The 15656-nt window shown below is 31.6% G+C and overlaps 3 protein-coding genes across 3 annotated transcripts; 1 reads left to right on the forward strand and 2 right to left on the reverse strand.

Annotated features, from left to right (window-relative positions):
• Positions 1-474: 474 nt before the first annotated feature.
• Positions 475-1653, reverse strand: PGO_072210 (thiamine pyrophosphokinase; the record flags this gene model as incomplete). Its single annotated transcript, XM_028687094.1, has 1 exon — positions 475-1653. The coding sequence occupies one exon, from the start codon at positions 1651-1653 to the stop codon at positions 475-477; it is 1179 nt and encodes a 392-aa protein (XP_028542895.1).
• A 3775-nt stretch (positions 1654-5428) lies between these two features.
• Positions 5429-9450, forward strand: PGO_072220 (conserved Plasmodium protein, unknown function; the record flags this gene model as incomplete). Its single annotated transcript, XM_028687095.1, has 2 exons — positions 5429-5762; positions 6236-9450. The coding sequence occupies 2 exons, from the start codon at positions 5429-5431 to the stop codon at positions 9448-9450; spliced, it is 3549 nt and encodes a 1182-aa protein (XP_028542896.1).
• A 738-nt stretch (positions 9451-10188) lies between these two features.
• PGO_072230 (hypothetical protein, conserved) lies at positions 10189-14854 on the reverse strand (the record flags this gene model as incomplete). Its single annotated transcript, XM_028687096.1, has 4 exons — positions 10189-10214; positions 10402-10851; positions 11094-12943; positions 13119-14854. 4 exons carry the CDS (start codon positions 14852-14854, stop codon positions 10189-10191), a joined length of 4062 nt encoding a protein of 1353 aa, XP_028542897.1.
• Positions 14855-15656: the final 802 nt, after the last annotated feature.

Consider the following 15656-nt stretch of genomic DNA (forward strand, 5'->3'; position numbering starts at 1 on the left):
TTGATTGACACATTTCTTTATATCGCAAAAGGGATACAATATATGCATTCTCCCTTCACATAAACGTTTAATTTTATCCTTAATTTTCATTTTAATTTTACTTTTATTTTTAGTTTTAATTTTATCCTTAATTTTCATTTTATTTTTAATTTTACCCTTAATTTTCATTTTCATTTTAATTTTAACTTTTTTCTTTTTTTTTTTGTTCTGAGACCCCGTGTGCGACCTGTGATGTTACTTTTAATTAACTAATCACTCCATATATTTCTTCTATAAAGGGGACCATTGTTTTTGTTATACCTTATTTAAGAAGTTTTTTATGTCAGCTAGCCTATATTGTAACTTAATTATTAAATGTCACAAACAGGGTGCAAAAAAAAAAAAAAAAAAAAAAAAAAAATGTACATATGTGCACATTTTAGCTAGCTTATGCATAACCGGTCTCTCTTACATGAACAATGCCTTGTATACAAATTAACCCTTACACACAGCTCTTAACTGGGAACACCAAATAACGGGAGAATCGTTAAAAACTTTGACTTCATTTTGAAGAACCTCATTTGATGAACTGATAAGTTTATCAAAACTGAGATATTCATTGTTCAAGTTATATTTCAACCCTTCCGTTTTAACATTGCACTTGGCTCCAATGGGTAAAATACCACAACCTTTTTCAAAAATTTGAGGATTTATATGTATAATATGACTTCCCTTCTTAAGTAAAAAGAGGAAATTATTTTCCCCAATTAAATATATACTACCACATAAAGAAACATTTTTGTATAAAGAAGAAATATTTGCACATGTGTGATCAAATCTATTTCCTGTTGCCCCTACAATTAATATTTTATCATTCTCCATAATGTATCCCCTTATCGTATCTATACATTTATCAAGGTCTGTGTTTTCCTGGTTTTCACATTTCTCAAATAAGACTGATTTGTTTTTATAGAACTTGTACACATGTTTATTTATGCTATCAAAATCACCACAAATTAAATCAGGTACTATTTTGGTCAGACATTTCACTGTATCTTCATTTTTTTTTATTCGCATTTTGAACAAATCAGAGATTGTATCTCTCCCATGTTGGTGCTCATGTTCAGACGACTTGTTATCTTTTATACCATTTTGCTCATTTGTGTATAATGTATAAAGAGATGTGTTATCCCCTTTCGCTTTGCCTTCCAATGAACAGGACTTATCACTTGTACTTTTTTCCTTAGCTAAAGATTGGCACATATTATACAGTATGTTTGCACCCCCATCGGCGCATATTAATATGTCTGACTTGGCAATAATTTTCTTTGAATTTTCACATAGTGCATTGTTTAAAACGATCGTGATTAATTTAGACTCTTTAATTGGTTCTCTTTTGCTTTTTGGTTGTGGCGAATCCTTTCCTAACTTTGTGCCATTCTTTGGTAAAATACATTTCATAAAATCAAGTTCATGCACAAAATAATCTCCCACTGCTGCACCCCTCATGCAGTTATAGTGAACAGAAGTTATGCCTTTTATAACAGCTCGTGAGTGATACCTTGTGATTCGTACCGAAGAAATTTTCCTGCCTTTCGTGACAGCGAATTTGAAGGGGTTCACATAAGAAACAAAATTCACCTTAACATTCGTATAACCCATTCGTGCTAACATTACTGTTCAGGTGGGCATTCACTTCAGTGTGTTCACGCTCAAATATCATCTCTTTATTTTTGTGCGAAATGGAAAATGTCATGGTATTCTCAACTTGTTCCCATATGACATTTGCAGCTAGAACGAATTTGTGAAAAAAGCATAAGAGTGATGAAAGAAAAAATAGTAAAGGAAGATAGTTCGAATTAGATCCATGCAAGGAAGTGGATATATACCTGATAAAACTTTTGCTTTTTTTTTTTTTTTTTTTTTTTTTTTTATAAAATCGTAAAAATTGTAAAATAATAAAAGGATTCAAAATAATGCAATGCTCTCCTCTCTTCTCCTTTTATTTTTTATTTATTTTTATTTTTTTAAACGATAACATGGCTCTTTCTATCATTTCCCCACAGCACCTTACCACCCCAACAAGTTTTGCAACTGAATAGTGCAAAGATATAAAGCATGTTGGGAAATTATTTTCTCAATATAGTGAACCCTTATAAATGTATATTTTCTTTTCAATTTCGACAATTGTGAAAAAGTTTATTTTTTCATTTGAAATATATATAATTTTTTTTTTTTTTTTTTTCTTTGGAAAGAATGTGGATAAACATTATTAATAATACATATGGAGCTTTGTGTACACACAGTTCTTATCCTAAAATTTAGGTAGTTGGATAAGAATATGGCTTATAAACGATTTATACCAGTGTTAAGTTTAAGACGAAAAAACGTTCATAGTGAAGTATCTTTTTATTATTATTATGTTTTTTTTTAAACATATTGATGTATGCAATTTCGGAAATTGCTAAAAATTTAGCATATCAAAAATGTACTCAGTAGAGACAGTTGTTATGTTATGTGATCGTGAAAATGTACATATACTTTTTTACTTCTTCCTTTTTTTTTTTTTTTCTTCTTTTTTTTTTCCTGTCTTTTGTGTTCACAAGTAGCTTCAAGCGTTGCTACGTTTAGAAGGAAGTAAAATTAAAAAGTTTCAACAAAAAGGAACCAGAGTGAAGCATCACAACATTGTGGGAACTTATCGAAATTGTTTCTTCTTCTTACGTCAAGTTCTCATTCTGTTGATCTACTCTCAGGAGTGCTTCAAACATACAACAGGACTTTGTCTTACACTTTCAGGAGGGCCATGTATATGTGGCATAAGCACATAAATGCAAGGTGAGGAAATGATAAATGAAAAAAAAAAACAAAAAAAAGAGAAAAGTAAGCTTGGAAACTTGCGTGTCCACAAAAATTGAGAGTGGCATATAGATGAAATTCCTGCTTTTCTTAGTTCATTCATTTTCCACACCAACTTGTGTGCAAAATTTCCAATCGAAACATTTTGTTTACAATATTTTCCTGCCTGATATGTTCATAAAATATCACACGTTTATGTTCATGCGATTAAAAAAAAAAAAAAAAAAAAAAAAAAAAAAAAAAAAAAAAAAAAAAAAAAAAAAAAAAAAACATTGCGCACGAAATAGCTAACTTGTTAATTTATTTACAGGTTAGCCAATATGGTAACTTTTTTTTTTTTTTTAAACTACCTTTTTTGGCTTGTTTTGTACCTTTTGATACAGACATGAATAAATGATACACTTTTTTTTTCTTTTTTTTCTCTCACAAACATACATCCTGTCCTGTTGTCTTTATTTTTCCTTTCCTTTTTCTTTTTTTGATATATTATTTTGGTACTCAGTGGTTTGTTTTAGTCTCACATATTCGCCTTTGCAATTCTTCCCATGTCCCAGGGTTAGGTGTGAACATTCACTACAGATGGTGTGCGAACACACAAATGAGTATACAAATATGGGTATAACATTATTTGTACTAGAACAGGAACATAAAATGAACAAATGTATCATGCATATGCCAAGTCCATCTATTCTTTTTTTCTCGTCCCACGTGTGTGCGCTCTTTTTGCCTGCATTGGAAAACGAAAGAAAAACTTCTTTTTAAATCAAAAGAGCAAAATAAAAGAAACAAAATATAGCAGAATGAAACACGATGAAACAAAATGAAACAAAATAAAAAGTATAAATACAAACATATGCATATTCACATAAACACACATACATGTATATGGAATTAAAGAAGCCGATGAAATAGAGAGGACAAGTAGAGAAAAATATAAATAGTTGACAGGAAAGAAAAAAAAAAAAAAAAAAAAAAAAAAAAGTACACGCAAAAGAGTAAAAAAAAAAAAAAAAAAAAAAAAAAAATTTATGGAAGAAGAATGCGTCCAAAAGTGTTTAAAAAAAAAAAAAAAAAAAAAAAAAAAAAAAAAAACTTCAAATAGGCATTGAAATTAGAGTTAAAATAAAATTTGCAAGTGTTGTTAGAACGTTTTATCATGAAAAACAAATTTTCTCGTTCAGTTCAGTGCGTGTTTTAACGAAAACTAGCTATGTCATTTTGTAACTCAATCCTTTTTTGTCATATTTCATCAATGCATATGTATTAATTGAATTAAAAAAAAGGCATTTTATGTATATTTGTACATTTGTTTAATTGTACTTTTGCAGAACCGCATGTTTGATCAATTGCGCTTTCGCTTAATTACACGTCCACTTGGTTTGTACATTCGCATATTCACTGTTCGGGCATTCAAAAAACAAAGTTTTTTATCATTTTTCCAGGCAAGGTAAAATTATTACCAACATATGGACAAAGTATATAAGATATTCATATATTCCCTTTTTTTGTTTTTCTATATATATATATATAACCATTGATGATTCCCAGTCCCCGCGTATTAAAGATAGTAATAACAATAGAAGCCCTTTTTCCTTTTCTTTAATATTTGATATGTGAACTTATTTATTTTTTTTTTTTTTTTTTTTCCTTCTTTATTACATTAACACAACGGAAAATAAAACAATACCTTTTTTTCTTCTTTTTTCTTCTTTTTTGTTCATTTTTCTTTTTTCTTTCTTTTTTACTACACCCTGTCACGTTTGTGTTCCTCTAGCACAAAGCGCACATTGATTGGACTTTTCTATGCTGTACATGTAAGATTCGCATGGAGAGTATGTACGCGAGTATTCGTTTATATATATATGTGCACGAGTGATTACGCACCTTTTGCAGATCTTTATACACGCACACATATATGTACATATGTATACACCTGAGTGATAAATAACAAAATAAAGCATATACGTAAACAACTTCTCCAATCGAATGGTTTCTGAATATTAAATGAGTGCATACATTTGGATGTTACGAATAAACATTCGAAGGGTAATATGTGCACCCATGCCTATGTAGATAAATGTTCAATCGAGGCATTAAAAATTTTCCTTCTCCTTTTGGTACACATCACCATTTTTGTTACTCCATATTGGATACTCATTTTTTTGTCGATAGTTTTTCTTCCATTTCGTGTGTACACATGAGCATATACAATTGAATAAATTGCATTTAAACAGTATACATTTGCACACCTTTCCCGTGCGTTGCTGAATTGCCAGTTCAGCAAAGTATCATTTTGTCCATATTTATTGTGGATTCATGTCCTTTTTGTTTAAGTAATGAATTGGAGTAATGCCAGATAAAGTTCTACACCATTTTCGTGCACATGTACACACATGAATGTATATAATATATATATATATATGTATATACATATGGGTATACACATGTGTATGTTTCTGCATAAGCACCGATAGATACAATTCAAGTTACCCATTTGGAGATTAAAAGAGGGCATTGCAAAAGTGTTCACGTTCATGTTAATGTATATTTCTTCTGGACGTGGCATATTTCGTAGCATAAAAGCACCAACATGAGTACGTCAGATTTAAATTTTTACATAAACAAACATAGAAAGGCATATGAAGAGAGACTAAAAAAGGAGCAGCAGAACTCGCAAGGGAAACCCAGGGGTGAAAAGACAGAAGGAGAGGAAAAAAAAGAAACGGAGCCAAAAAAGGTAGCAGAGGAGGAAGTGGAAAATGGAACAAAAAAGGCAGTAAAAAAGGAAATAGAAAATGAAATAGGAGATGATATCGTGCATGGAAATAAGGATACATATGAAAAGAAAGAAAAATCGGATAGCTTGCATGATACCCAAAGTGAAGAAACGAGAAACTCTATGAAAGACGAAAATCTGAATCAAGGTTAAGAAATTTTAGAAAAAAAAAAAAAAAAAAAAAAAAGTGATAATACAACCATTCTGCTGTAGTCGATAGTGTAAATGTGCCACGAATAGATCTTATTTATTGAATATTATTTCATTTTAATTTTGTTTAAATGACCACTCTATTGCATGAAATGCAACCATCATCCCCACAATCGTGGAGATGTACATTGTATTACGGTTCATTATGCACATGGAAAGTCCATAATGCCGTTTCTTCTATTTTTGTTTCTTCTATTTTTGTTTCTTCTATTTTTGCTTCTTCCATTTTTGCTTCTTCCATTTTTGCTTCTTCCATTTTTGCTTCTTCCATTTTTGCTTCTTCCATTTTTGCTTCTTCCACTTTTGCTTCTTCCATTTTTGCTTCTTCCACTTTTGCTTCTTCCATTTTTGCTTCTTCCACTTTTGCTTCTTCTATTTTTTCATTATTTATTTATTTTCACCCCCATGCAGTTGACTCAGACTACCTGCTTGCCCTGAAGTTAAATGAGGCCCTAAATGGACATGTGGAAGATTCCAAAGTACATGATGAAAACCATTTTGAATCCAGGAACGATTCAAGAAGGTCTGAAAATAAGGAATACATAGATGATGATGTTAGAAAGCCAGACAATTCTTATGTTGAATGTCTGCTGGGGGTAACTGAATACATGTCATTATGTGCAAATTACAACTTTGGAAATATGAATATAAATTCTAATTTTTATACTATAAATAATGGGAGGAATGGAACAAATGGAAGTTCAAATTATATAAATCATGAAGAGAGAAGTGAGTTGCTCAGGACGTACAACCTTAGAAGTAGAAATAATCGCATGATGAACAATACAAATAATAATAACAGGGATAATCGCGTCTCGTCTAACTTCAAGAATATGAACGATTTTTACAATATTACCATAAGTTCAGATGATGAGGAAAATATTAATAAAGTAAAAAATAACGAGATGAATAATTATGTCGCTCCCGATGATGATAAATTCAGAAATGGTAGCGATGTTTTTTATGTAGATAATCAAGATTTGTCTCTAACTCCAAGGCAGAATAAGATACCAAATGATGAGAATACACCGATGAGGCGGAGTAGTCTAACTAGAAAAAGCATGCAAAATGGAAAAAACAGGCAAGGTGGAAAAAACATGCAAGGTGGAAAAAGCAGGCAATGTGAACAAATCAGTACGGAACACACCAATAAAAAGGAAGAGATAATTATAGTTGATGATTTAATTCCAGAATTTATTTCTCATAATAGGGTTAATATATGTGACTCACGAGGGGGCATTGATACTGATTCGCATATGTCGACACACAAAGAAAAAGCAGAGGAGTCCACAATTACACACTATGCGAAGGAAAATTCCTTTCAAGTGTTAGAAGCACAGACTGATGAGGAACGATTACCTCAATATGAAAACAACATTCCGTGGCAAAAAGGGTTGAATCATACAGTGGAAAAATCATCCAGTAATTTTGGGAACACCTACAACAATAGTTTTGACCATTTTTGCAGTACTGATAATATTCAGCCCATTCAAAGGGGTGAAAAAAAGGCATCAAACGTGTCAAACGTGTCAGACGTGTCAAATGGAAAAAATGAAAAAAATGAAAAAAATGAATCACGCATATCAAACGAATCAAATGTATCGAACGTATCAAACGTGTCAAACGAATCAAATGCTGATGGTCGTTGTGGTAATGGTAACAACATAACAAGCAGCAAGCACTATTCTATTTATCCTCATGATGCAAGTACGCGTGATGGGCAGTATATGCAGGAACATGTAAATCCAAACGGAAAGGAAGATTCAAAAGAAAGGACAAAACACGATAGTGAATATGATGTGGATATATGCAATGAGCATGCAGAAAGAAGATCTTTTTTTTACAGTACTAGACATAGGAAAAATATGGAAGCAAAAGGAAAAAATAGAAAAAATATAATCGAAACTAAATATTATAATATACATATGGAGAACAATAATAATGTAATCCTCTTAGACAAAAATGATATTACTAGTGGTGCATCGTCTCCAAATAAGATAAGAATGAAAAAAGGAAAAAGAATTGCAGATAACATCGACTGTGATGTTAGTAGTAGTAAACGATCATCTGGTTTTATTACAGAGTTAGATGATGAGAATGCAGAAAATATTTCCAAAATGGGTTACTCCTTAAGGGTATCCAAAAAATATGCACAGAACGAAAAAGTGAAAAATTTGTACTGCGACAAAAATGTGAATTATCATGTAGAAAATGAACATAGTTATACCCTTACCAACAATATCAGTAACTTTGTAGAAGGGGATGAGGCATATAATAAGAACTATCATCCATTTATTGATTCATATAACAAAGACCGTTATATAAACAAAGTTAATCCGTATGATAACAGACGTGAAGACACAAAGCAAGGAACGATTGATCCATGCAAGAATTTATTTCACTCAGCAGGAGAAGCAGGAGAAGCAGGAGAAGCAGGAGAAGCAGGAGAAGCAGGAGAAGCAGGAGAAGCAGGAGAAGCAGGAGAAGCAGAAGCAGCAGAAGCAGTAGAAACAGAAGCAGCAGAAGCAGAAGCAGCAGAATGCATCCACGATTTGAGGATAAGTAAGCTGTCAGAAAGTCTTACCAGCTGTCAATTTAGTTCAAATGAGAGAGAAATAAAATCGACGGGTGACAGTGGAAAGAAAAATGGACACCATTGCACATCGAACACTGGGAACCAAGGTAAATCGGGCTCTTTTAATAATTATACTAAGGAGACCGGTTTTGATAATTCTAAAAATATGGATACTTCAGATGAGAGTAGTTTATATGAACGTACTTTATATGGACGTAGTTTATATGAACGTACCCCACATTATTACAGTTCATATGTGATGAATGGAAATACGCATGACAGTGACATTCGTAGAAGAGATGATCAATCGTGTAATAACCATCTCATGGTTGCATCATCGAAAGGCATTCTGGAAAATCAGCAAGAAGGTATTATTTTTAAGGAAGAAACTGCATGTCATGAAGAAAAATACAGAATGAATCAAGTCCAAATTGTTCAGCTCTATGATGTTAAGAATTGTCAAAAGGATGAAATGAATAATAGCAAATTTTGTAATGAAAATATATCTGAAGATAAGAATAAAAATGAAGAATATTCTAAAAATTTGACATATGAATGTACTTTGAATAATTTAAAAGGAATGAAACAAAATAAACCTTTTACTTATTGGAACAACAATCATTTGGATTACCAACTAAGAGACCATAAAATACCAACAGCAAATGTGTATGTCATTGGTGAAGATACTTCTTCTAGTCATGAGGTTTTGAGGAATAAACATAATGTCTACAATGATAACTTTATGAATTACTACAATGGGGAGGAAGCCATTCATAAGCATACACACGTAGATGAAAAAAAAGAAGAGAATAAAACATCTTCTGCATTGAAAGAAGCTCAGGAGGATTATGATGGAATACTACAAAGACGGTTCATAAATTCTTGTGCAAATAATATGGGTGTATATCATAATAACCATTTTCAAGACACTTGTAACAATGTAATGGACGATTCTACGTCTGTAATTGGGCACTTTGAGCATGGAGAAAACTCCAACGACGAGGATTTCAATGTGCAACAAGCTATCATTAACAGTTTAGTTGATTTGTAGATGTGACTGTGGCGAGGGAGGTTTTTTTTCACCATCCCTGAGATTGGGCACTCCGCTACTTCAGGGGAAAGGCCGCTCCTGCATCATATGCATCAGCACGTATACATATGTGCACATGCATATATATATATATATAGTACGCGTATTAGACATTTTTCCCACCCACACCCTTGTTTTCACGTTCGTTCCATTTTTAAGAATTAGTATTTAATTAGTGTTGTATATGCTTGCATGAAAATGTACTTATAACATCCCTCCCACATGCAAAAAGAACATTCATCAGCATTCACAACAAAAAATCTTTTACCAGCAAGTGAAGCAAATTTGGAATACTTAACACTTTTTTTTTTTTTTTTGCCATTTTGTATGTATAGTGTCAATGTGCATCATATTAGATAGAGATATGTCTCCATTTCTGTATCGTTTCTTCACAACTTTTGAGGCGGCTTTTTTTTTTTTTTTTTTAACTTGTTTTAATATGTACTAAATGCATGTGTCTTATTTTTTTTAAAAAGTAAAAAAAAAAAAAAAAAAAAAAAAAAAAAAAAAAAAATGAATTCCAAGAATGATAGAGAGGGAGACGGATAAGTTTCTTATAAATGATCACTTATGCATGAATGTGTGAAAAAAAAAAAAAAAAAAAAAAAAGGAACAAAATAAGTTAACAAATGGGAAGAAAATACAATGTATGTATGGGTTGATTTTTTTTTTTTTTTTTTTTTTGTGAGAAGATTTCCATCATATAAAATTTGGTATCATATTTCCTGTGAATGGGTAAGGGCAATTGTGATATATTTATATGTGTGTAAATCCAGACATTTCATAAAGTTGTAGTTATGTGATGAATTATAATGTAGTGTGAAGAAAATGTTCTATTCCCACATGTAACATTGCAAAAATAATACATATTTTTTATACGCGCGATGCATTAATGTGTGTCTGTTTCCTTACCCTCTGAAGAAAAAAATCCTTCCTCTGAATAATATTTGAGTATGTCACGACATGTGATATAGGGAGATGTTTTATCAAGAACCAGAGGTGTTTGTTCATATTTTGAGATGAGTATATTTTTAAAAGCAAAGAGAATTTCCATTTTCCGAAGAATTATATATCTTAGTATTTGTGCATGAATAGCATAAATAACATAAAGAATGATGTGTAAAATGAATAAGCCAATTAAAAAATAATTTGTGTTTGTCATCAGAACATGTATTCCTTTAAATAAGATTAGTACAATAATATTTATCCACGTGAAACTATTTATATTGTCTATTAACAAAATATTGTTCAGAATATTTTGACCAAATAACAATGTGTTCAGATTAATGGGTGCATAGCCATATTTGCACAGAAGGAAAAGGATATACACGCTAACTGAGTATCTGAGTTGGTTTTTATTTCCTTTTCTCCCTGAGCAGAACCAATAAAATAGTAAAACGTGTGTGTTACGTACATGTGTATGCATGGATGTATGGATGTATATTGGGGTCTATTTTTTTTTTTTTTTTTTACACAGTGGGACGCTTCATTCTGCAGTATCCGGCTATATCATGCCAGAGGAAGTGCAGAGAAATCGCTCGCAAACTTTATTATCACACACTTTCTCTCCACATCTGCTGCTGTACTCGATTTGAGGGACGTACCTCGGTTGAATCTCCTGTAGTAGTAGACATACCTGCAATTAAACAAGACACGCATAAAAAGAGAAGCATGCTTGACAAGAGAAAAAAAGTGGTGGAGGTTGAAGAGGAGGAGAGAGAAATAATGGAGGCGATAGTTTAGCTTGCGTATGTTGCGATCATAGTAGACATAATCATCATTATAAATATTTCCATGGAAAATAAAAAAAAATAAAATGAATTGTTTTAAGGAAAAATAGAAAGACAAATGACTTATGGTATTAAATATGGATCCGAAGAAAATGTCGAAAAAGGTCGATGTTTTTATGAGAAGAAGGAAATAAAGAACAAAATATGCCAAACAAGTATATATATAAATTTTATCAATTCTAAATATAAGTTCCCATTTTGTTGTAAATATATTATCTGGAATTTCTAAATTGACGTATCCTTTTGGTATATATATTTGATTATTTTTATTTTTAAAATTGTTTATATCTTTATTTATATAATTTATAGGAATTGATTCTTCTGGTAGTTGCATATTTGCATATTCAGACAAATCAAAAGTTTCTGGAAAGGTAAAAATTTCCTTATTTGTAATTATAGACTTGGTTGGAATGTCATGCATGTATACAAAATCATGATGACTTACACGTTTGTGATTGTTTAATAAAACTATAATGAAAAATATGGTGATTCCAATTTTCATAAAATAATCAAGTATAATAAGGAATATGAGACGTATATTTGTAAAATAGGAAAACACTAATTTATCATCCAAATAAATAAAATTGGAACTGTTGAATCGTTTAAATAAAAAATTACACATGGATCTCATGTGATCCCACATTTTAAAATGATATATCGGAATTTTTCTTTTATATTTAAGTTTGAAAATTAAATTTTTGTACTTTCTGAATTCACTTCTCATTTTTCTCCTCTCACTCCAGCTGAATTTAATTTGTCCTTTCTTATTAATCCATCGTTTTCTTTCTACAAATTTATGATTTTTTGTTTTTTGTTCTACTTTATTATGTATAAACTTCCCTATGTGCTCACTTTCCCCGTGATATTTTTTGTCGCAGATCCTGCTTGATGTTATTTCACAGATAGCAGCCTTCTTCTCCAGTAGCTTCTTTTTCTTATTATCCTGAAATTCTTCCTTAAAAACTTGCATAACTGTATTTTTTTTTTTTTTTTTTTTTTTTTTTTTTTTTTTTTTCTTCTTTTTTTTTTTTTTTTTTTTTTTTTTCTTTTTTTTTTTTTTTTTTTTTTTTTTTTTTTTTTTTTTTTTTTTTTTTTTTTTTTTTTTTTTCTCCTTCGTTTTATTGTTATTCTTGTCTTTTTCCATTGTTTTCATTTTTTCTAGCTTTTCCATTTTTTCCCTCTTTTTCTCCACCTTTGTAGCGGCATGATCCATCTCAGCTCTTCCCTCCACCGTTTCATTACTCATTTGCGCAATTCCCCTTTTTTGGCCTAAATCTCTTTCCTTTGTAATTTGAGCTTTAACATATTTCTCAAAAAATGTGGATTTTTCTTTTTGTTTGTTTTTCTTCATCTTCTTCATCTTCATCTTCTTCATTTTCTTCTTCTTCTTCTTCTTCTTTATCATCTTGATAAGGTTCCTTCCAGTTTTCTTTTTCTCCCCAGATTCTCCTTTCTTTTGCTTGCCACCTTTTTGGTAACCACTCGATTCGTCATCAAAATTGAACAAGTTGTACAAATGAAAGTCAAGATTGCTTTTGTTTTTTTTATATTTTTCCTTTTCCACAAGTCTGTATTCATTTAGTTTGTATGACCTGAATAGCAGAAACAACACGTTCTTCACAATTAGGGTTAGCATCACCTTGTGCTTCAGACAGAAGATGAATCTGCAAGATGGATAAACGAAAAGTGGGAGGGTATATACAGCAAACGTGGAGAGTACACATGGGATGAAAATGCACTTGGGATGAGTATGCACTTAAGGTGAGTATGCACTTTGGGTGAAAATGCACCCGGGGTGGGATCGTCGCGATGACGATTCCGTTAGACCCTCACGCCAACCTGTATATGAAAAAAGGGACATCAATGAGGAGGAACCCTACGATGAAATGAAACTTGGCAGTTATGTAAACATCTGTGTAGACGTCCTTAAATTTATGGTGATGCAATTTATTGGATTTATTATATTTTTTTATCTTCTGTTCATTTGATGAGAAAGATAGAATGGATGGTAGGTAAGATGAGGAAGACCCAGAATGGATAGAACAAATGTTGGAACTGTTGGAAGATACATATGGTGAGTTAGCATTGGAAAAAGTGAAGGAAGACGAGGTTGAAAAAGAGGAGGCTGCTAAAGAGGAGGCCGTAAAGGACGAAGTTGAAAAAGAGGAGGCTCCTAAAGACGAGGCTGAATTCTTCCTTGGGAGTAGTTCCCTTGACATGTCAGATGATGCATACGTTGATTGCTTCGAATTCATGGATACTACGTGTGGATTCATCATCCCTACTTTATTTGCATTTTCCCTAGAGAGGTCAAATTTGGATGCACCCTTTTTTTTCATATACCCAACCTTGGACTCATCTAAAAATGACACATTTGCAGGATGAATTCCACTACTACGTCTTGTACTAGATTCACTACTACGGCTTCTACTGTGACTATGTCTATTGGTGCTGAAACTTGACAAGGTATATCTACTATTTCTATCACTGTGCAGGTATTCATTCCTAGCAATTCTCGAATTCTTTGGATGCACAAAGTTATTCATCCTCTCCTCCGATTCGCACCTGTTATATGAATGAATTTGGCCAGCTTGATTTTTATGCTTCCCTTTGATATGTCCTTTTTTTTTCCTTCTGTCTTGTTCCATTCCATCTTTTACCCCAGGACAGCTATCTTCTATCGTTTCTCCTTCTACTTTTTTTTCCACTCCATTTTTTATCTTTGGACAGCCGTCTTCTATGCCTTCTCGTTCTTCTTCTTCATCTTCTTCATCTTCTTCTTCTTCATCTTCATCTTCTTCTTCTCCTTCATCTTCATCTTCTTCTCCATCTCTACTTGGGTAAAAACCCTGGTTCCTTGTTCTCTGCCTCGATTTGTTTCCCTTTCTATCATTTAGCTCTATGGATTGATCGTTGTATGAATATGACTTGTCTATATTTGTGTATATAGGAAAATAAAAACCAAAGAGGAAGATATCAACAAGCACAATTATAAGCATGAGAGAAATGTTTTGAAAGTTGTAAGAGCCTCTGACATGTGGTAATATTTTATAAATATTTGTCAAATGAGAGTACATGAAAATTAAATCAATTATGTCAAAAAGGTTGATTATATTTACATCTATACTTAGAATATTTTCTATTACTATTTTATTGTTTAAGATATTTTCTAATATATTTCTACTTCTTAGTGAGAATAGTAAATATATGAATGGGGTTAAATATATTAAATTGTATACTAATACATCATTTGATAGGTACATGAAAAAAAGACTTCTTGACTTATTTAAATTTTCCTCATTTTTTATGAAAAAACAATAAATACACATTTTTAAACCTAACGTGGTCATGTAAATCATCCATTGGATTGATATTTTTACTCCTGCATTATTTTCATCATAAAGACTTAGTACAATATATATACATAAAAATACATCTGCAATTAAAAACCCAAAATAAAAGTCACTACTTCTTGTACTTTTAAGTATGATATACAACAACGAGATCTGCTGAGTTATTAGCAAAAATACAGTAAACAGAACGTTTACTATTTCGTCCTTTTTGTTAATCCTCATTTTGTCTTATTCATAGGTTGGTTTGGGTTGGGATGGAAAAAAGAGAGTATTCATTGACACTTCTTCTCTGGAGGCTTCTTTTGAGTATGTTTCTGTGGACATTTTTTATTTTTATTTTATTTTTTTTTTTATGACACAATGTTGATCCTGCCGTTTTCTAACTACTTGCTAGTGGTTACTCACCTGACATACCCTTTTGCTAAATAACGAAATGTGCAAAAAAAAAAAAAGAAAAAAAAAAAAAAATGAAAACGTTATTTCCCACTGTTCTTAGCAGTAGCATGTCATTCCTTCTTCTGTGCTCAAAATTTTGTTCAAGAAAAATAGGAATATCTTGCTAAAATGGGAAGAATTAAAAGAGTTGTTGGGTATTAGTTCATTGAGTTTAAACATTTGAAGAATATGGACGCTTATGTTGATAAGCTGCTAACCACACAATCAAGTACTAAGTCAGTCATATAGTTAAACTTGCGGTTTGAAGAACTGCATGGCAGCATTAGGGAATGTCCATTAATTGGTTATCTATCATGCAATGTGCGTGGGAAAGCTAGTGGCCAAGGGTGCCAAATGTGCTAAACGTGGCAAATGTGCTAAACATGCAAAATATGTTAAACATTCGAAAAGTGTAAAAATGCATGAGTTGAAAAAAAGACAGTAAGATTTATTTCCCCTCAGAATTGCTACAAAGTCTGAAAGATGCCTAAAATTATATGCACAAACATGAGCAAAAAAAAAGGAAAAGAAAGTTTTATTTTTCCTTAAATTAAAATGGATTACGCTTTTGAAGCAATTTAATGAGGTA

Source organism: Plasmodium gonderi (assembly GCF_002157705.1).
Source record: "Plasmodium gonderi DNA, contig: Chr07, whole genome shotgun sequence".
NCBI lineage: Eukaryota > Apicomplexa > Aconoidasida > Haemosporida > Plasmodiidae > Plasmodium > Plasmodium gonderi.